Below are 18654 nucleotides of genomic sequence, written 5' to 3' on the forward strand. Positions count from 1 at the left end.
CTAATCATGCAGGTGACCTTGAATTGCTGCAGCCCCTCATCAGGCATGAAATCGAGGTTCGGTTCCAGATGAAACGGCGGGAAGAAGAAGCCGCGCACAGAGCCGCGAAGTAAGCTCGTCGACAACCGGGAACCTGGGTGCTGGCCAAAAATCTCGACTGTCTCTCGAAACCTGTTCAAGCGAGGAGGCCTCTTTGGCTCCGCTGTCGATCCGGCGAGGGATATAATTCCAGGATTGTGCGGCAGTAATTTCTCCACGCGATCGCTGCCCCCCGGATTTGTCCAGACTTGTTGAGACAGCTGAACAGGCGGTCAGTTCAAATTCGAGACAGGGGATGGTGGAGGGCCAAGCGGTGAGTTAAGACGGTTTTCAGATTTGCCCCACCTTTGACCCCACGTGGAGTGTTGGGATGGTCGAGATCGACTTTTTTTCAAGGAGTCACAATGAGGGGTCGAGGGACGATGAGAATGGGAATGTTAGAGCGAGAAAGGGAAAAAGAAAAAGAAAAAAAGTAAGATAAATCCGAGAAACGGGTCGAAGGGAACCAAGTTCGAAAGGTAGGTTAGGCTTGGCGTCGAACCTTTCGAGAATTTTCAGATTTTTTAAGTGGTAGGGGTGTGCACTTTCAGCCCGAGGTCGCTGGTTTTGTGAAAGGCGGGACAAGCCGCTGTCAAAATGTGGACTCCGACAGGGACGGCTAAGGCGGGCCGACAGCCTGGATGTGTTCCGGGGGCGACGGTGGTGGAGCCTTTGGACCAACGTTTTGCACACCGAGGTTTGAAATGGGTAACTAATTTGAAGTCAAAAGGAAGAGCGGTGGGCGAGCGCGCGCGAGAGAAGATGGGGCGCGTCGCTGATATTTGAGGTGACCTTTGCGGTCTGGGCGGGGGCACCGCCCTCGGATGCATTCCAAAAGTCGCGGTTTGGCCGATCGCACTCGGCATCCACTCGAACTATTTTGATCAGACATACCCGACTTACAGAGGTTGTGCCGCGACGACACTTCCAGGTTGCTGTTGGAGAGGGGCTCTGGTGCGGCGAGGTTTCTTCACATGCCAGGCACACAGTGCATCTGCGGCTGTTGGCTGGCTCATCACTGTCAAGGGCAAGTCGTTCTCCAATCATTGCTAGGCATTCTTGGAGGGGCGCTGAGACAGGAATCGGCGCCCTTGCTTCCTTCCAAATTTGGAACTGAGAAGCCAATCAGAAGCTGGCAGGTGACAGCGCCACGCCTTGGGTCGCGACTTGCGGTTTGAGACTCGTTCTTGACGTATTTGTGCCAGAAGCTGGATTGGTCTAGGCAACCCTGAAACCGCAGCACCAAGCTAAAAAGTGATCGCCGATCAGCTGCCAGGTTGAGCTTCCGACAAGACTCGAATCAGCCGACAACGAACATCTCGGCCGAACGAGAACCAGACTACTCTTTGTTTGTTCGCTTCAAAAGAAAGCCAAGAATGGGTAAAGATTACTAAGAAAGCCTACCATCAGTAAGAATGCTCAACATCTCATTCACGGCAACACTGGGTACTAGTTAAGATGTTCCATTTTCTGACGTGGGGCATCGAAAACGCTGCTAGCAAATTAACCTGATCTGGCGGGACAAGGACATTGTTTTAAACAAGTCCTTTGGACTGGGGAGCTTTCCGAGACTGAGCGCATTGTTCACAAAACAGCCCGAAAGCCATGGCAAGAGTTGTTCGAGCATATAATAATCACAGCGTCCGAAGTGAGCTCACATTGCCATACCAAATTGGTTCATGGTAAGCTTCCTGCTTGGGCTAGTCCAATCCGTCTCCTAGGGTCTGTAGGTTGGACAAAGGAGTTTAAGGTGTGTTTTTGGGGGTTGGGATACGGGGTACGTGGTACGGTCATGAGCATTGGTTAAAGGGTTCACGGAAAACGGATCTTTAGAAAAGGCGGGCAGGGTAGATTTCCATATGGCTACAACTCTACTGGGCCGGATAAAGGCCCTTTATTACTACGTAAGTCAGCAACGCAAGGTGGTAGAAGACCAAAAGGCTGGCCTGGAATTTTTGCAGATGTCCAACGTCATTGAAGACGCCGCGCTGGAGGATGAGGCCGAGGAATTGCAAACTGCCCATGGCATTCTAAACGATTTGGATGGCCGCCTGGGTAAAGCTATTGCTCTTTGGCGCGAACTTCCCACTTCCGAGAAAGAGCAGGAAGCATTGCCTTGGCCTCAATTCCCTGAACCGAATCCGAAACAGGAATTACGGAGAGCACCCGTCAAAAAAATCAAGATCCGCGCTCGCCCGACACGAGCTATACCCAGCCTGGCGGACCCGGCCGTAGGGTCTGAAGCCCGATACATACAGCAGTGGACAAACTGGACCGAGGCACGAACGGTCCCCTTTTTATCAGCCATTCATCGGCCTGAGGGAGTGGCATGGTGGATGCAAGACAAGGATCACTACGCCTTGTGCCAGCCTTTGGAGCAAGCTCAGCTTGAGAGGTCTGCGAATGCCGTCCAGATGAGCCGGTCATATGTGCCGCCGCCTCCTGGACGTGCCATTGCACCTAAGCCTACCATGGCACCTAAGCCTGTTGTTGCGCCCAGGCCTGCCACTGCACCCAGGCCTGCCACTGCACCTCAGCCCGTATCGATCTACTCGCAGTCTTTTACTCAGCAGGTAAGACAGGCCCAGAATCGCCAACACCACGCGCAGGCTCCCCCTCTCCCGCCCCTTTACGGGGTAGAATTATCCTATAGGAGAAGCCGGGCTAACTCGTCAGACTTTTGGCTTGATGAAGATTTTGAACCTGACTTTTGGCAGAAGAACCTTCGGCCCGGGAATATCTGGACCGACCCGCCGCGTTATCCGATACCCAAATCTGAGCTGGAACCAGTGTCTCCCAAAACAGTGCCAAGGGACATAAGAGTGAATAGTCTAGGAAGGACTGTAGCGGCCAAAGCCGTCGAGCGATCAGCGGCAGCGGGACTTCAAGTAGGCGGCACATGCCCGTCTTCGTACTTCCCCCAGGCAAAGAAGCAAGACTTTACAGCCTTGATGGCGGATAACTTGAGAAGATACTGACTGAAAAAACAGTGAGAATCATCCGAACAGGTATGAGTATATGAAAAGTTACGAAAATGATCCATGACCAAACCTTCGGAATGTACACATTGTAATATACCATTCATTCTCCCCCTCTCCGTTCAAGTTTGAAGGGTATAACTGTAAAATTGTGCTATGTAGGTTGAGTATTCACAATAGTAGTCGCTAGGATCAAGGTTTGGGGCTTGTATGGTGTTAACATCGCCGACTCAACTACATGATGTGGTTGTTCTTATCTTCAACCATATATATATTATTCATACTCCGCTATGCCCTAGGGCGTGCCGGACCCTCTGCTATTTAGTGTACAGGAAAACCGTGCCCTCCCGGGCCGGGTGAAAAGCCCCTACCAACAATCAAGGAACGATGCGTTCTGGTGAGTCTACGTATACAAAGAGAGGAGGCCTCTTGGCCTCTGAACGGGGGCGCTTCAGGCCGCCGTTCCCAGCTCGAGCCTCCTGGCCAAGCTGTACATCGGCAGCCTCCCCGAGTCCATCAGCCAGTCGAGGAACCTCCTCGCAAGCCGTGCAGTCGTGGGATTGATACCGTGTAGAACTGAGTAAAAGTCCCGTCGTGTCCGAATTCCAGTTCTCTCCCATCTTCGAGTCAACGGTGGGGCCAAACATCACACTACCAGGTGTTCGGCAGTCTCTCGTCCCTCGCCACACTCGCAGGCAGGCGTCAGAACCTTCGGGACTTCCCGTGTAAACAAGTAGTCCCGTAAGCCTATTGCTCCCGTCCGGATTTGAATGAGCAGTGAGCTTTTCGCCTTGCTGAGACCGTCATGCCTCCTTAGGGTTTCGTTCCGGAATAGCGTCTCCCGCTGATGGTCAAAGTCGTCCGCCGGCCTGGTGATTGCTCTGCCGTCCCGTTCCTTTAACCACCTCGCTCTCCAGGCCTCTTCTACTGCCTTGTCCGTGTCTATGGTTCCCCCCGTCCAGCGCATGATCGTGCCCGCGGCTCTCTCTACCGCCGTGGGCCCTTGAGGTCTCAAGGTTCGCGGTCGGCCCCTGTTGCCCCTCCTCGAGCTGAGTCTCTGCTGTATCTTGCGGCAGGCGGTAAGGATAACGCTCCCCTCCGTCTTTTTGCCGCCTTGGCCGTCGTCCAGATCGGGTTGTTGGAGTCGGTTTTCGAAATCTGCAAGCCGTTTGTTTAGGTATAAGTCCAACGGTGGTACCCACGTCTCTGTCTCGAGGTTACGGATGGGGGTAGACTTAAAGGCTCCCGCCACAATCCTCAGGCTCTTGTTCTGGACCTTCCCGAGGGCCTTGGTGATGCCTTTCTTCACCGGTTCGCCTCCCACATCCGTGGGAATGTGGAACGACGATGCGCCATAGGCCAGCGCTGACCGGATGCACTTTGTGTACACTTCTCGCGCTTTGGCTAGACCCAGTCCCCACGTCGATGCCGCTAGCCTCGACAGGGCATAGCTCTGGGTCCTCAGCTTCTTCTCCACCGCCGCAAGGTGGGCTTTCCAGTTGAGCTTCCGGTCCAGCCAGACTCCCAGGAACCTGGCAGACTCCTTCGGTCTGACGGGGCTGGTGCCTCCCCCTGGGTTAGTGAGTTCCAGCTGGTTTGTCCACTGCCGTCGTCCCTTGTTGAAATGGATCAGTTCGCTCTTTTCCGGGGCAAACTTCATCCCCCGACTGTCCGCCCATCGCATGCATGTTTCCCACGCCGCCTCCAGTTGCCGGACATTGGCCTCGGGGTTTCGACCAAACACCAGGAGGTTGGTGTCATCCGCAAACCCCGTTATAGCCAAGTGAGGGTGCTCGTCTTTTAGCTGCTTGTATAATGAGGAAATATAGAGGATGAAGAGAACAGGGGAAAGGGGTGAGCCTTGGGGGACCCCTGCCCGAATTGCCGTCGGTGCCGCCGTCTTGCCGTCGAAAAGAAGGGTGGCCTCTCGACCAGTCAACCAGTCTCTCGTCCAGAGGACCAGCCACCTCGGGTAGCCCATTTCTCGCAAAGTTGCTAGCAGTCGGGTGTGGTTGACCGTGTCAAAGGCTCCTGAGATGTCCAGTTGCAATAGGGACGCCGCACCCTTCTGTCTCCACGCCTCCTGGACCTGGGCTACTACTAGCCGGACAGCCAGCTCTGTGGAGCGGTGTGCTCTGTTCCCCATTTGTTCATCTGGTAAGAGGCCGTTGACTTCTGCAGTTTGAGTGACCTTCCTGGCGACCACTGACTCTATTACCTTCCCTAGGGTTGGCAGCAGAGCAATGGGCCTGTATCCCCCCGGGGTCTGATACACCGGCGGAGCCTTTCCTGGTTTCGGTAGTACTACAGTCTTCGCCCTCTTGAAACGGTTCGGGAACCATCCTAGCTCCAGACACCTTGTCGCCAGAAGGGCCAGCACTTCAGCTAACGGTGCTCCGCACGCCTTCAGAAGGCCCATCGGGAGCAAATCCTCGCCTGGCGCCTTCCAGGGGCTTGCTCTTCCTATCGCTTCCGTGATCTCGGTCGGCGTCACTGCTTGTACAACGTCGAAGCCCGGGTTCCAGCTGCCCAAAAAGGCTTGGTCTTCCACGTCCGTCAGGTTGGCCGGTGGGTCCGGGAAGAACCTCTCGGCCAGCGCGCTGGCCTTTTGGTCGTGCGTTTTGGCCGTTACCTGTCCGGAAGAGTCCTTAAATTCCGGCAGCCTCGGTGGTTCTGGCGGCAAAAAGCTCCGCAGCCTAGCCCATCTTTCCAAGCTCCACATCTGATCGGGCTTCTTTGCCTCGCTTGCTTCCTGTAGGCTGTTTCTCCAAGCCCTCGTCCGTGCTTCGCGCGTTGTTCTGGCGAGGTCCTTGAGCCTTTCGCTGAGCTCCTCCCAACAGTACTCTGCCCTAGTCTCCTTCGCCAACCTCTCGGCTCTCCTGGCCTCCCGGGCGGCCTGCTGCACCTCCACAGTCCACCAGGGAGAGCTGTAGCCGCAGCTCGCCTTCTTCCGTGGAGGCTTTCCCCCGCGACCCAGGTGAGCCACTCGACCAGGCTGCCGAAAGCTTTATCAAGACCCTCGACTGTTCGGGTCCTGGCCAGCAGCCCGTCCGGTCCCGGGTCTGTAAGTCCCATGGCCTTGCATAGCAGCTCTGATTCAGCCTTCACCCTCTCCCTGTCCATCTTCTTCCAGGCCCAGCCATCCGGTTGGGTTGGTCTCGGCCCATGCCCTTCCCCGACCTCGAGCACTTGTGGGTAGTGGTCTGACTTTCCACGGCATTCTTCCCCGTAGTATGCTGTTTGGAGGTTTTCCGAAGTCCAGAAGTGGTCGATGGTTGACGGGCGGCCTCGCTGCCGCCCCTGGGGAGCTCGCGTTGTCGCCCCCCTTGGAGTTCTGATGGTGAGGTCCCACAAGGAACCCAGCTGCAGTAGGTCTTCCGATTTCCTATCGTAGCGTCCGAACTTGTCCCACAGTGGGTTCTTTAGGTTGAAGTCTCCTGCCAGAACCACCGGGTGGCTTGGCCTTGGCCGCCCTTGCAGGGCTCTCGGTACATTCTCGCCGCCGGGAGGGTTGTATATGGACCAAAGCTCGAATCCGGGGCCCTCCCTTCCAAGGTCTGCCTCTGAAAACCACACACGGCACCAGTTCTCGGTGGCTTCGGAGTCCCACTGCTTGATCCCAAACCTCTTGCTCACGTATATCGCTGCCCGCCCCTCGAGCTTGTGTACCAGGTGGTATCTGCTGCTCCGGGGGCAGTATGTAGACTTCGTCTCCTTGTTAATCCACGGTTCCTGCACCGCCAAGAGGTCGTATTTGGCCTCCTCCAGCAAGACTTCCAGTGTTTGCTTGTTTCCTTCGGTGTTCCAGAGTAGGATTTTAATTTTCATTGCCTGCGACGGTGATCGAGTCCATCGTAGTGTCCCCCTCGGGGTCGCGTTGGTTCGGAGTAGCAGTGACCGCAGGGTTGGCGGCGACGGCAGGCGTTGGTCCGGTAGCCGGTTCGGGCGCCCGGGGCGGCGGAGCGGCGGTGTAGACACCGTTGACTACCGGGTTTGCGAACTGCACCCTCGGAGCCTCGAAGTTGATCCTGGTCTGCTGGGGGTCTAAGAGAGCCTGACGTTGGGCCGCAGCCGCATTCGTCGGTCTTCCTCTCAACCTCTTCCTTCCTACCACCTGATAGCTGTTGTTGTCCCTCTCCTCGCCCTCGAAGTTAAACGCGGGAGCGCTCGTAGGGGCCGTGCTGGCTGAGTTCGCCGCTGCGGTCTCATAAGTCCGTGGCCGGAACTGGTAGGCCTCCTTGGCCTTGGCGAGGGTCCTCGACTTCTCCGGGCACTCTCCTGACCACGCCGGATGCCTTCCTCCGCAGGCCGGGCATCGGAGCGGGATTTCGTTTTTGTGAGTAGGGCACTGGTTCTCGCCGTCCCTGCCGCCCTCTCCATGGGCTTTCGTCCCGCAGCGCGGGCACAATGGGGTAGCCTTGCAATGATGTTGTGTGTGTCCCCACTTCCAGCACTTGTAGCACTGTGTTGGGCTGAGGGCAGCCCAGTAAGGCTCGCAGTCCAGTAGTTGAGCCCTCCAGATCACTCCCTCGTCGCACGCCTTGCGTGCTTCCTCCTGGGAGGTTAAAGCAACCAGCACTGTTGCCCGGGTCGCCTTCCTGTGTCTCGGCACTCTGAACTTCACTTTATCGACTGTGTGGAGGCCTGTTTGTTTCCCGAATTCCTCCTCGGTGACCCCCTGGAGGTCCTTCTTCCACACGCCCTTTAGCAGGACTGCAAAGGTTCTCTTGCTCTCCTCGGCCTGCTCTCCGAAAGCCTCCTTGATCCAGTTGGTGTTCATCGAGTGCCAATCTCTCGCGCCTGCGTTCTGGAATGTGACGATTGTATCGCCGCTGGGGAGCCTTCGGGCCGCAACTGCTCCCTTCTTGATAGACACCCGGTTGATGGCCTGGATGGTTTCTTGCGGGGTGCGTTTGGCGAGATCGGCTGGCATTCCTCTGCCTCTGACTAGAATCTCCTTGTTTATGCGGGTCGGCACTATCTTTGTCGGCGTGTTAGGCTGCGGCTGAGAGGGGGCAGCTCCATGAGCGGCCACTGCGGCCCAGGATCCTCTGTCCTGGGCTCCGGTTCCGTTGACGGCTGCCTTCATTTCCTCGGCCACCACCTTGCGGAGGTTGGCAAGCGAGATGTTTCCAGTCTGTGACTGAGACGCGTTGTGCACCTTCCGGACGGCTGCTAGCAGGTCCTGTCCCATGCCTCTGGCTGTCCCTTTCTTCTCGGGGTCTGCTAGTCCCACCAGCTCGTCAACCATCTTCTTGACAACCTCTATGTCGGAGGGTGGGGGTGAGAGGGGCGGGGTGGGGGGCAAGTGTCGGGACTGCTCTAGCCCACTTCTTCCCCTTTGGACTGGGGCAGTAGGGCCGGCCATCCCGCCTCCACTCAGGGGTTCAGGGGGGCGTGGTCGTCTGGGTAACTGTGGGTGGGTCGGGTAGCTCGTGGGTCCGTGCGTGGGCGATAGAGATTTCCAGGGCGACTGCGTGTCCCGGATCGCCCTTCTTTCCACGCCTACTGCGGCCGCGCTGCGGATTGCGCGTCGGTGCACGTGGTGTGGCTAGATAGGGCTTTGCGAGAGCTTTCGATCAACGCAAGCTTTGGGACTTTTGGGGCCGAAATTCAAGGACGTTCAGCTCTCTAGGATCCATAAGGTAGATATATATCCTTTTAACCATCATTCTTCAACCATATAGGGGACACGCTACGGTAGTGACACTGAGTTAGATATTTGTGATCAAAGTTGAGCGTTGTAGTCATTGCTTCACAAAGACAACCACATTTGACGCGTTCTTCTCCCGGATATTTCAAGACCCCCATCACCAGCCACAGACTGCCTAGACAACGGGACCTTTGTCATTTAGGCAACTGACTACCTACCTAGGTACCCAAGTACCTAGGTACCTATGAAGAATCCCTTGCCAGCTTCACAACCTCCAAAACAGCATCCACAAACGCTTGCGGCTTCTCCTGCGGCAGATTATGTCCGGCACCTTCAACCTGATGATGCACCCTTGGGCCCGTGAAATACTTCGCGCTCGACGTCCCATCCGTGGCAGGGAAATTCCCATCCGCCAGCCCATCCAACGTCACCGCCGGTACCGTAATAGGGGGCAGCTTCCTCAACTTCTTCTCCGCCTCCGCATAATCCGGATCCCCCGGCGCATAAAACAACCGATGCCGATACACATGCGTCACCACAGCCACATAATCCGGGTTCTCAAATGTCTCGGCCGCCCGATCCAAATCCTCCTCCGTAAACCTCCACAGCGGCGAATTCCTCTCCCACACCAACCTCGCAATCTCCTTCGGCCTTTCCGCCAACGCCGCCTCCCCCCTCGGCGTCAAAAAATAATAAAAATACCAAAACCCCGCCTCAATCCTCACCTCCAGCGGCACCCACGCCCTGTCCAAATCCTGCACCAAATACCCATTCACCGACACCAACCCGGCACACCTCTCCGGGGACAACGCACAAACCACATTCGCCGCCCTGCCCCCCCAATCATACCCCGCCAGCACCGCCCGCCCAATCCCCAACCCATCCATCAACTCAACCACATCCTCCCCCAGCGCCGCTTGCTCCCCGGAGCGGGGGGTGTCCGGACGCAGGAAGGTGGTTGGGCCTTGCCCGCGGAGGTAGGGCACGATGACGCGGTGGCCGGCGGCGGCGAGCGCGGGGGCCACGTGCGTGTAGCTGTCGATGGAGTAGGGCCAGCCGTGGAGGAGGAGGATGGGGGGGCCCGTGGCGGGGCCGCTTTCGTGGTAGGTTATGCGGAGGCGGGTGGTGTTGAGGTGTTTGAGGGGCGTGAGGCGGGGGAGGGTGGAGTTGGTGGTGGTGCTGGGGGTGGGGGTGATGGCGGCGGCTAGGGTGGTTGTTGCTGCTGAGGAGAGCAGGGCGAGGAGGGAGGGGAGATGCATGGTGGCGGTGGTGTTGTTGTTGGTGACCTGGTGGACAAGTACAAATAGGAATAGAAGGACTGGTGTGGTACCGGGACTGAGGGCTTCAAGACTCGGGAGAGCTTTGGTTCAATATACTTATATCTCCTTTTTTTCACTTACACGCCGGAGGCCGACATCATTTCGATGCCCTATCGTCGGTGAAGAACAGGAACAATGAGGTTGAGTGGTGCCTGGCGATAAGCGAGCAGACAGGCAAGCCGCCGTGGGCGTTACTCAGCGACAGACGTTGTCTCATTCGACCGACCAGTTGGATTTGAGTTCATCGTCCGGAATAGGCAAGTGTAGTATTCGGCCACAGTTGATCAACGACGAACAGATGATGCCCCGGTGGCAGTGCACGAGTGCTGACGGAATTCCAAGGGTCTGCGCAGGTTCTCAAGTCACCATGCTGGACCTTATACATGGGGCGTTTGGAATCACTCGCGACGTTTTGGGAAGGTTAAGGCTTTGCCGTTGTTGACTTGCGTGTCAACCTTCATCACCTCGGCAAAGTCAACAAACCCGTCGCGGGAGGTGGTGCCGGCGCCCGCAGCAACGCGGGTGTTGGTAGAGAAGGACGGCCAGAAATGAATCATCGAAGCTTGAGTCTGTTGAAATAAGGGCACAGGATGGCCACGCACTGCTTTACTGGGCATATTCACCATGGCTTGTGGAAATCAAGGCTTGTACCAAGTTCCCCGACTACTTTTACTTTGCATCAACCCTTTTACTGCCGGGCATGACTAGGTAGTCGGTAACAAAGCCAAGGGCAAGGAGCACAGCCACCCGAAAAAAGAAATACCGAATTACCGACTCAGTTGAGGCCGCCCAAGCAGTCTCCAACAGGGCCGACTCACCCTACAAGGACATGCTGGGCCCAAATCTGTCGGCCCGATTGTTTAGCAGTCAATGAGAAGCATGACGGGGTACTAGAGCGAGCTGTTGCCGGTTGGTTCAGTTCAAGTTTCGACTTGTTGAATCACGTGCCAATCAAATGGAATACACTCTTGTAGCTGTAACGCTGCCTGAGATATACCTGCTTATATCGTACGGATCATGCATATCTCCATCATCCCAGTGGCAACAGTAATTGTAAAATTTGTCGTTCTTTCCAACCCTGCCCCCGTGTCGTTCGTCTAAGCCACTGAGGCATCATTCATTCATCATGGGTACCTCCGCGCCCTGCTGCTGTGTCTGACTGACCAGAGGGATGGGTTGGGCGGTTGGGATGTACTCGTCCCGTTGATCCCTCCACCACTTCAGGAACGCGGGGAAGGACCTTCGCTTGTCGGCCCAGTTGGGCGGGTAATACTCCTCGGTTTGTGTCTGAGGACGAGTATCTGGACAGACAGCCCGGGCGAAGGCAATGTCTGGTGCTGTGGCTTTGCGGGCAGACTCGTAGCCGGAGTCAGCAAACCGTTGGAGTTGTCGTGCGCGTCGCGCGATCTGTGACTTGGGCGGGAACATCTCGCATGCTCGTCCGTCCGTCGTCGGGAAGGTCGACGACTATGCGTCGACCGTCGGTGTGGGAGCCAATCGAACAGACGACGTCCGTCGAGCGCTCGAGTGATCGATGCCGGGCCCAGGATGGGCCGGCGGGGAGAAATCGCCACCTTCAAGCGCTCTCTGCACTGCCCTTCTGGCTGCTGCGTGACCGTTGTCGGAAGTCTGGGTCCAATTCCACGTGCGTGACGGCAAAGTAGGATTCCATCCAAATGTCCAACTCGTTGGCGTCTGGCGTCCGTTCCGGCTCATCGTTATCTGTGTTGGGGAGACGTGACAGTGCGTCGGGGACGAGGTTCAGCTTGCCCGGGATGTATCTGACGTCAAGTCGGTACTGGGCAAGGTAGATGGATGCGAGGATGTGCCGCGGATTCAGTTTGCCGAGGTCTGTCGTCCGCAGTGACGATTGGTTGACGATGCCTCTTGTTGACTGATGATCCGTGAGAATGACGATGGGGTGCTCTGATGATTGTAGCCATGTCCGCAATTTGCGACATGCCCAGACCAGGCCTGCCACTTCAAGTTCTGTAGGCCAGTATTGGTTCCTTTCGGATGCTGTGAGTCGAAGGTATGCACCACCTGCATCTGGCCAAAAAGTCCGAGCTCGAAAGGGCAGCAAGAAACCAAGAAGACGAGAAAAAGAGGTAAAGAAAAGAGAAGGAAGAAAAGAAAACCAAGGAAGATAAGAGGCAAAAAAAACCGAACAAAAGAGGTTAAGGAAAAGAAACTTGGTCAAATAAACAAACTCGGGCTTCCGAATGGCTTTCTGTTCGTACCTAAGTACCTAGTTGAAGATTTTGGCGGTAATTAATACCCTAATGTACACCTGGGGCTCGGCCTTTTTTTGGCCAGAGGGTGGCATGGCCTCGGATACGTCCAAATAGGAAGAATCTAAGAACCGAGGGACAATCCCATCGAGAACGTAAAGACGGCTGATCGGAGACTTCGAGCATGTGCAGATGGATTTGACGATGCTGTGTGACGGTGGATATTACCTGGTGTATAGCGGAAACTGGTTCCTTGGTGGAACTTCTCGGCAGAGACGGTTTATATACCATTTTCGGCAACCATGCCGCAGCCTAGAGGAATCCGAATCGTCTGTTGCAGCATCAGATGGCTGTGGTTGCATGAAATGACGGCGCCGGCAGCTGCAGCCAGTTAGGTAAATTGAAAGGCCTGAGACTATACCCAGTATCTTAAATTCACGAGCAAGACAAATACTCAGACCCAAACGTGGTGGCATTCGGCTGTGTTTACTCAGAGCTCATCCCAATAAGCGCTGCAGCAATCTATCCCCACCTCAACTGGGCGAATCACCAACCATCGCTTCGTTACTCGTATCCCCGATCGTACCACCTATGGAAAGAGCCTCATGTCGCCGATATACCACGGCATTGAGCCAAGAACAAAGTGCGCTGTTCGGCGATGATGACTGCAGAACCAAGCCCCTCGGTTTGACCGAGAGTCCGAGACAGAGAAGTGATGATATCCGACTTCACAACAATCCTAATTGTGACTTTGAAGGTATAAAGACGGCGACACCAGCGCTCCCCTATTGCCATTTTTCATCAGCATCACAACAGCCTTCAAACACCAACTCCCAAACGCCTCAAACCACCAACAACACCAATCTCCACCACTCCACCAACCAAAACACCAAAAAAAACCTTCACACCCGCCCAACCATCACCATGAAGACCTTCGCTCTCGCCGTCCTCCTCCCCGCCCTTGGCGTCGCCGCCGAGCAGCTCCTCGCCTGCGGCCACATGCTGGTCAACAGCAACAGTAAGCCTTCCCCCTCCCCAAAATGAAACCAACCCATCATCTAACCCCCAAAAGACCACCCCTGGTCCCAAAGCGACATCGCCCAAGCCGCCTGCGGACGGTCAGACACCTGCGACGGCAAGGAGTGGAACACGCTCTTCGAGGTGCTGCCGATGTCGTCGGGCCCGGCGTCGTGGGTGGAGATCAAGTCGACGGGGGTGTTTTGCCACCTGGGCTGCTGGGGGGATGTGGATTCGTTTAATGGGCAGTGCCACTGAGTTTGCTGAGTGCTGCTGAGGAGGATTGTTATGGGGTGGGGGTGAATGAGAAGGGGGGGAGAGGGGGAGAGGGGGAGAAAGGGGGGGGGGGGATTGAGGTGTGTAGAAAGGGGTATAGAAGGACATAGATTGGGGCAGTAAATATAAGAGTTTGAGCAAGATTGCTGGTACTGTGATTACTATTCCGTTGATATATAGTGGTATCTCTATGACAAATGTCTTGTTTTTCCAACCGCCAACTCCGCCCGCTAATATGCAAAAGTATGACCACCCAAAAAAACACATTACAACTTTAGCTCAAACTTCTTGACAAGGCGCGCCCCGAACACGTAAAAGAGCAGCGGGATGGGCACCAGGGCGAGCGAAAGGAAGCCCAAAAGCGAATTGCCCCATCCCATGTCGAGCGTAGCATACATGTCGATGGCGCAGAGCGGGAGGAGCGCGCCGGCTAGAGACCGGAGGACAGCCAGGGCGGCCGTGACGGAGGCTGCAGCGCGGGGGTACACGTCCAAGAGGTAGTTCTGGATGCACATCTGCCACAGAGGTCAGCGGTGCGATTCGGATTAGGGGATCGGGAACAACATACCATAACACCCATGAGACCAAAGGCAAAGAGAACAACGCCGATCATAGGCACAATCCAGTGCACGTGATACTGGATCGTCCAGCCGTAGAGGAACAGGCCGCTGGGGATGGCGAGGCCAGCGGGGAGAGTGAAGGAAGGCGTAAGTCTCGTCTCGGGACGATGGCGCTCGCCTTTGTCGAGCTTGCTCTTGACCAGCCTGTCGGAGAGAGTGCCAAAAATACCAATGCCCAGCATCATGCCGATACCAGAAGGAAGGAAGACGAGGCCGCTCTCGCCCTCACCGAACCCGTAGTGTACGGGGAACACGATGCTGAAGGTGGAAAAGAGAAGGTACAAGATGCCGTCTAGGAACTTGTTAGCTCAAATCTCGGGAATGACCGTCTAAGCAAACTTACAGGTGACGGCAATATAGAGAGCCATGGCGGTGACGATCGGGGCCCGGAATAACAGCTTCAAGGGCCGGACGATGGCTGCCTTCAGCTTCTCGGTCGGGGTGGTGGCATTGCCGGCAAGGGCGCTCCGCAGCTCTTGGTTGCCCGTCTCCTTTCTCAAGCGCCTCGCCTTCTTCTCCAGGATCACCGGGGCGTAGGACTCCTTCAGCATGAAGTAGGTAAAAACCGTGATGATGCCTGCGATGATGGCGATGAGCCAGTAAACCCATCGCCACCCAGCTGCGCGGATCAGGTAGCCGCCAGCAACGGGGCCGATACATGGGCCAAGCAGGGGACCTAGGGCCCAGGCGGCCATGGCCCTTCCGCGCATCTCGACGGGCATCATGTCGGCGATGCTGCCGCTGCCGATAGTAATGGGTACGGAACCGGCGAGGCCCATGAGAAAACGGAAAGCCATCAGCATGCCGATGCTGTTGCTGAGAGCGGTACAAATGGTGAAGATGGTGAACAAGAGGTTGCCGAGGTTGTACAGCAAGGAGCGGCCGTGAATTTCACTCATCGGGGCGACGAGGAGGGGGCCAAAGGCGAAGCCGAGGATGTAGATGGACAACAGGAAGGTAGCCGTGACGGACGATGTCTCGTGGAACTCTTCCAAAATTCGGGGGATGCCGGGGGCAAACATGGACGAGCCAAGGGGTCTTGAAGGCGTCAGTTTTTCGCGTGGCAGGGAGCGTATATGCAGCTCGAGACTCACGTGATGATAGTGAGGATGGAGAGCACGGCAACGTTGCTCCATTTCTTGCGCATGGTCCAGTTCATCGGGTTCGTGGGGTCGTCGGGGCCATCCCAGCTGACGACATTGGGATCTTTGCTCTCTACATTCCCCTTCTCGCCAACAGGGCCATCTCGACTGGTCGGTTCCGAGTCGGTGTCAAGCGCGATGGTGGTTGCTTCAAGGTCCGAGTTCAGCTCTTGGATGCCTTTCTCGACGTCGACGTCAGAGGGCTTTGCCTCGTCGGTAAAAGCCGTCCGTCTTGATGAGGGATCGGCCATGGTGAATTGGTGATGGGACTGAGGTCGTCGGATAGTTACCGGAGATCTGGGGACGGTTCTTGGGAGGATGTTGATTCAACGAAGACAGATGGGTTGGTTTTTCTATTTGTATTTGAGCCACGAGTGTGGCAACCCAGACGGAAAGTGTCAACCGGACAGCTAACAACCCGATTTCCCGGGGTCCAAGCATCCATCCATTGCTTGGGTGGGCCCTTGGCACTGAGCGAAACCGAGGAACCTTCCATCTTCCAGATCATCACCCCACCCCTGCATCGGACGAAAAGCTTGGGCAAAGGAGGGCGTCGTCGATGAACGGCGCCACCCGGAGGCCAAGCCCGGACGTCACAACCCGGCAGCACATCATATGCCTTCGAGAATGTCAAACTAAGTGCTTGGTGCTGTGACCGCGCCGTAAGGTGGGAATGCTGGCGAGATCTGGACATCGTGTCGCGAGTCGGCCATCGGCGTGAAATTGGGCGTTGGCTGCAAAACTTGCACAATTTGCACAAATGTTGCATAACCTGTACCGGGCCCAAGAGCTTCCGCTGAAGGAGCCCCGGATTTACGGCGGGGCTGACCCCTTTCGCATGGAATTTTTACCCAACCCATTTCTCAAACCCAATCAGCGCAGCTTGCCGGCCCCCACAACGGAGCGGGTTGGTCCCCAAATTTCGTCTGCCGGAGCTGGTTCTGGGAGGAGTCGGGGACACCGGCCAATCATGGCAATTTCCTGTCACAAAATGCGGAAGTCTCGCTCTCGCTTTTAGCAACCGAAAACCCCTGTCCGGTGATGCCTGGTGTCCGCGTGAGAGACCACCACGGTGCCGCCGCATCGGAAGTTATCTGTTGCCGACGAAGCCATCGATCAGAGATGGGAGCTTCGCCGACACTGTTGCTAGTCGGGCTCCGTATTTAAGCTCTTATCCCCGGTATTCTGCGAGACTGATGCACGAACATGCACATGTCCCGCGGGTGGGCACGCACAATGCCGTGATATGCTAATGGTTCTGCATGTGTTTCCATTTACACAGCCTTACAACAACACCCCAAGCATCGGGCCTTGACGACGCCAGTTTATCAGCCGGGATATATCCAAGCTGAGTTCGCGAGCCGCAGCTTTTTCACCTTTCTTTTTCTCTTCGCCTTGCGACCTTTTCCCACCACCCAACTCCAACCCACAAACCGAACACCCCCCTACCCTCCCCGCCCGAAACTTAAACTTCAACCCTCTGCTGAACTTCAAACCTTCCCTCTGGCTAACCCCCTCCCCTCTAGATAACCTCCTCCTCTCCTACCTCCTCCCCTCCTACTTCCCCCCCTCCTACCTTACCCCCCTCTTATCCCCCCCTCCTTTTCACCCTCCCCCTCCTCCCCACCCCCCCAGGCTTTTTCACCACCATCCCACCCAACCCACCCACCAACGGCGGCCTCAACCCCCCCAAATCCGGCGGCACCACCCCGCACCGCACCCCCACACTCCGCCACCGCCCGCCCACCGCCCGCTCCTCCGGCACAAACACCGCCGTGTTCACATACGCCCGGCACCCGGGCTCTGAGAACAGCCGCGCCTCGCACCCGGCGGCTTTGCTGGCGAGGAAGATGCCGCAGCCTGCTGTTGTTCCTTGAGAGTGGGATTGGGATGGGGGGAGGGTGTAGCATGTTTCGGGTTGTGGTGGTGGCGGTCGAGCGCCGTCGGCGGGGGCTGGGGCGGGTTGGGGGAGGGTGAGTTGGAGGAGGATGTGGCCGCGGCAGGTGGAGGGGCCGGGGACGCCGGAGAAGATGGTGGCGGTGATGGGGATGTCGGGGCCCAGGGTGGTGTTGCCCGTTGGGTCGCCGTTGATGGTGACTTGGCCGGGCGTGTCTTCGGTGATGTCGACGCCGGCGGGGAGGTTTTCGAGGGCGAGGGCTTGGTGGGGGGATGGGGAGAAGAGGAGGAGGATGGCGAGGGAGAGAAAGGGTGGTTGAGATCGCATGGTAGGTTGTTGGGAGCTGGTATTTCCCTTACTCTTCTTGTGCGCGGCGCGAGGAGCAGAACGGCTGAAGGAGTCGAGGTTTCGTTGTTCCTCGCCTGTGACTATGTGAGAGTGGAAGCACGGTGAGAAGGGCGGAATTCGTGAGATGCCTCGTCGTCTCCGACGTGGTGTTGAGCGCCAAGCATTTCCGGGTTTCACGATGCTGCAGCTCCATGCTTCAGATCGAGGAGTTCCTCCCGCAAAGCTTCATCCCGGAATTAGGTCCGTGCGCCGGCTGTTAACCAAAGATTTTCAGAAGTGTCACACAATGCAGGAAGCTCAAAGACGTTAAGGGGCAAGTCTTGCCGGCATACCATCCGAGTCCTGGACCGCAACCGCAACCGTAACCGCGCGTCGATCAAACTGGAAACAACCACAGACCACCAACGTAAGCGGCACTGTTGAACCCTCTCTCTCTAGGCATCTACCGTGCGTAACCAAGTCACCATAGCTTTTGCTCCCCGTGTGCGGCTGTCGCTCGAGTTGGCTTGAAGTGGCCGACTGTGTCTCAGCGGTCGTCGTGTAACACACAGAGTACTTTAACCACACACCTAAGGTAACATGCTTCCTTGACTGCTTAAACACTGTCCTGGCCCCAAGAGCAGCAATTTTGGTTCTCTTCCGTGCCACATCCCAGCACAATCCCGTCGTACCTGCATACCCAGGCACACAAAATCTCTTGATCTGCGACCGACGACCCGTCTTACGGTGTGCTGCGCGCCGAGGTCAGAACCGGTGTAATCCAACCGCCGACTTCCTCAACTTCCACCAGCCTTCCAGATAAGCGCCCTTCTAGACAAGTAGAGGTGCATCATCCCCAAGACAAAACTTCAACAAGAGAGTCTGACAGTCTCAGACAGTTTTCGCGCGGTGCGGCTCCAGGTTCCCCAAGGGTTTTGGAAAGGCAATTGATATACGGGCAGGGCACAATTGATACACGGGCAGGGCGTTATCCGGGCAGGGCAATGCAGAACCTCCTATTGGCTCAAATTTTCCGACAGCTGTCACCACTTCCCCGCTCAAAGCGGTGAAGGCCAAGTCGCTAACACTAACATCATTTCTGCTACATAGCTTCCT

At 56.4% G+C, this 18654-nt stretch overlaps 6 protein-coding genes across 6 annotated transcripts; 2 read left to right on the plus strand and 4 right to left on the minus strand.

Annotated features, from left to right (window-relative positions):
• Positions 1-1937: 1937 nt before the first annotated feature.
• F5144DRAFT_499364 (uncharacterized protein) lies at positions 1938-3056 on the plus strand (the record flags this gene model as incomplete). The annotated part of the gene is made up of 2 exons (XM_066786325.1): positions 1938-2651; positions 2796-3056. 2 exons carry the CDS (start codon positions 1938-1940, stop codon positions 3054-3056), a joined length of 975 nt encoding a protein of 324 aa, XP_066638773.1.
• Positions 3057-8621: 5565 nt separating this feature from the next.
• F5144DRAFT_585763 (Alpha/Beta hydrolase protein) lies at positions 8622-9660 on the minus strand. Its single transcript, XM_066789713.1, has 2 exons — positions 8775-9660; positions 8622-8701 (listed from the first exon to the last, which is right to left on the minus strand). The coding sequence occupies exon 1, from the start codon at positions 9594-9596 to the stop codon at positions 8952-8954; it is 645 nt and encodes a 214-aa protein (XP_066638774.1). The 5' UTR covers positions 9597-9660; the 3' UTR covers positions 8622-8701; positions 8775-8951.
• Positions 9661-10397: 737 nt separating this feature from the next.
• Positions 10398-10672, minus strand: F5144DRAFT_585765 (uncharacterized protein). The gene has a single exon (XM_066789714.1). The coding sequence runs from the start codon at positions 10652-10654 to the stop codon at positions 10427-10429; it is 228 nt and encodes a 75-aa protein (XP_066638775.1). The 5' UTR covers positions 10655-10672; the 3' UTR covers positions 10398-10426.
• Positions 10673-12639: 1967 nt separating this feature from the next.
• F5144DRAFT_585769 (uncharacterized protein) lies at positions 12640-13593 on the plus strand. Its single transcript, XM_066789715.1, has 2 exons — positions 12640-13277; positions 13332-13593. Exons 1-2 carry the CDS (start codon positions 12851-12853, stop codon positions 13532-13534), a joined length of 630 nt encoding a protein of 209 aa, XP_066638776.1. The 5' UTR covers positions 12640-12850; the 3' UTR covers positions 13535-13593.
• A 50-nt stretch (positions 13594-13643) lies between these two features.
• Positions 13644-15757, minus strand: F5144DRAFT_385872 (major facilitator superfamily domain-containing protein). Its single transcript, XM_066784668.1, has 4 exons — positions 15267-15757; positions 14516-15210; positions 14121-14464; positions 13644-14067 (listed from the first exon to the last, which is right to left on the minus strand). The coding sequence occupies exons 1-4, from the start codon at positions 15563-15565 to the stop codon at positions 13819-13821; spliced, it is 1587 nt and encodes a 528-aa protein (XP_066638777.1). The 5' UTR covers positions 15566-15757; the 3' UTR covers positions 13644-13818.
• A 720-nt stretch (positions 15758-16477) lies between these two features.
• On the minus strand, positions 16478-18025 carry F5144DRAFT_615865 (uncharacterized protein; the record flags this gene model as incomplete). Its single annotated transcript, XM_066791818.1, has 2 exons — positions 16980-18025; positions 16478-16572 (listed from the first exon to the last, which is right to left on the minus strand). Exons 1-2 carry the CDS (start codon positions 17536-17538, stop codon positions 16478-16480), a joined length of 654 nt encoding a protein of 217 aa, XP_066638778.1. The 5' UTR covers positions 17539-18025.
• Between the last annotated feature and the right edge of the window lie 629 nt (positions 18026-18654).

The sequence above is a fragment of the Chaetomium tenue genome (genome assembly GCF_020726465.1).
Source record: "Chaetomium tenue strain MPI-SDFR-AT-0079 chromosome Unknown F5144scaffold_7, whole genome shotgun sequence".
Classification (NCBI taxonomy): domain Eukaryota; kingdom Fungi; phylum Ascomycota; class Sordariomycetes; order Sordariales; family Chaetomiaceae; genus Chaetomium; species Chaetomium tenue.

What these genes read in the sequence shown, in the direction of transcription:
- F5144DRAFT_585765 (XM_066789714.1), bottom strand. Translation starts at nt 10,654, where the DNA reads ATGGTGAATATGCCCAGTAAAGCAGTGCGTGGCCATCCTGTGCCCTTA.
- F5144DRAFT_385872 (XM_066784668.1), bottom strand. Translation starts at nt 15,565, where the DNA reads ATGGCCGATCCCTCATCAAGACGGACGGCTTTTACCGACGAGGCAAAG. An exon ending in TCCATCCTCACTATCATCAC is followed by an intron (nt 15,211 to 15,266) that starts GTGAGTCTCGAG and finishes GACGCCTTCAAG; the next exon opens with ACCCCTTGGCTCGTCCATGT. An exon ending in TCTCTATATTGCCGTCACCT is followed by an intron (nt 14,465 to 14,515) that starts GTAAGTTTGCTT and finishes ACAAGTTCCTAG; the next exon opens with ACGGCATCTTGTACCTTCTC.
- F5144DRAFT_585763 (XM_066789713.1), bottom strand. Translation starts at nt 9,596, where the DNA reads ATGGATGGGTTGGGGATTGGGCGGGCGGTGCTGGCGGGGTATGATTGG.
- F5144DRAFT_585769 (XM_066789715.1), top strand. Translation starts at nt 12,851, where the DNA reads ATGGAAAGAGCCTCATGTCGCCGATATACCACGGCATTGAGCCAAGAA. An exon ending in CATGCTGGTCAACAGCAACA is followed by an intron (nt 13,278 to 13,331) that starts GTAAGCCTTCCC and finishes AACCCCCAAAAG; the next exon opens with ACCACCCCTGGTCCCAAAGC.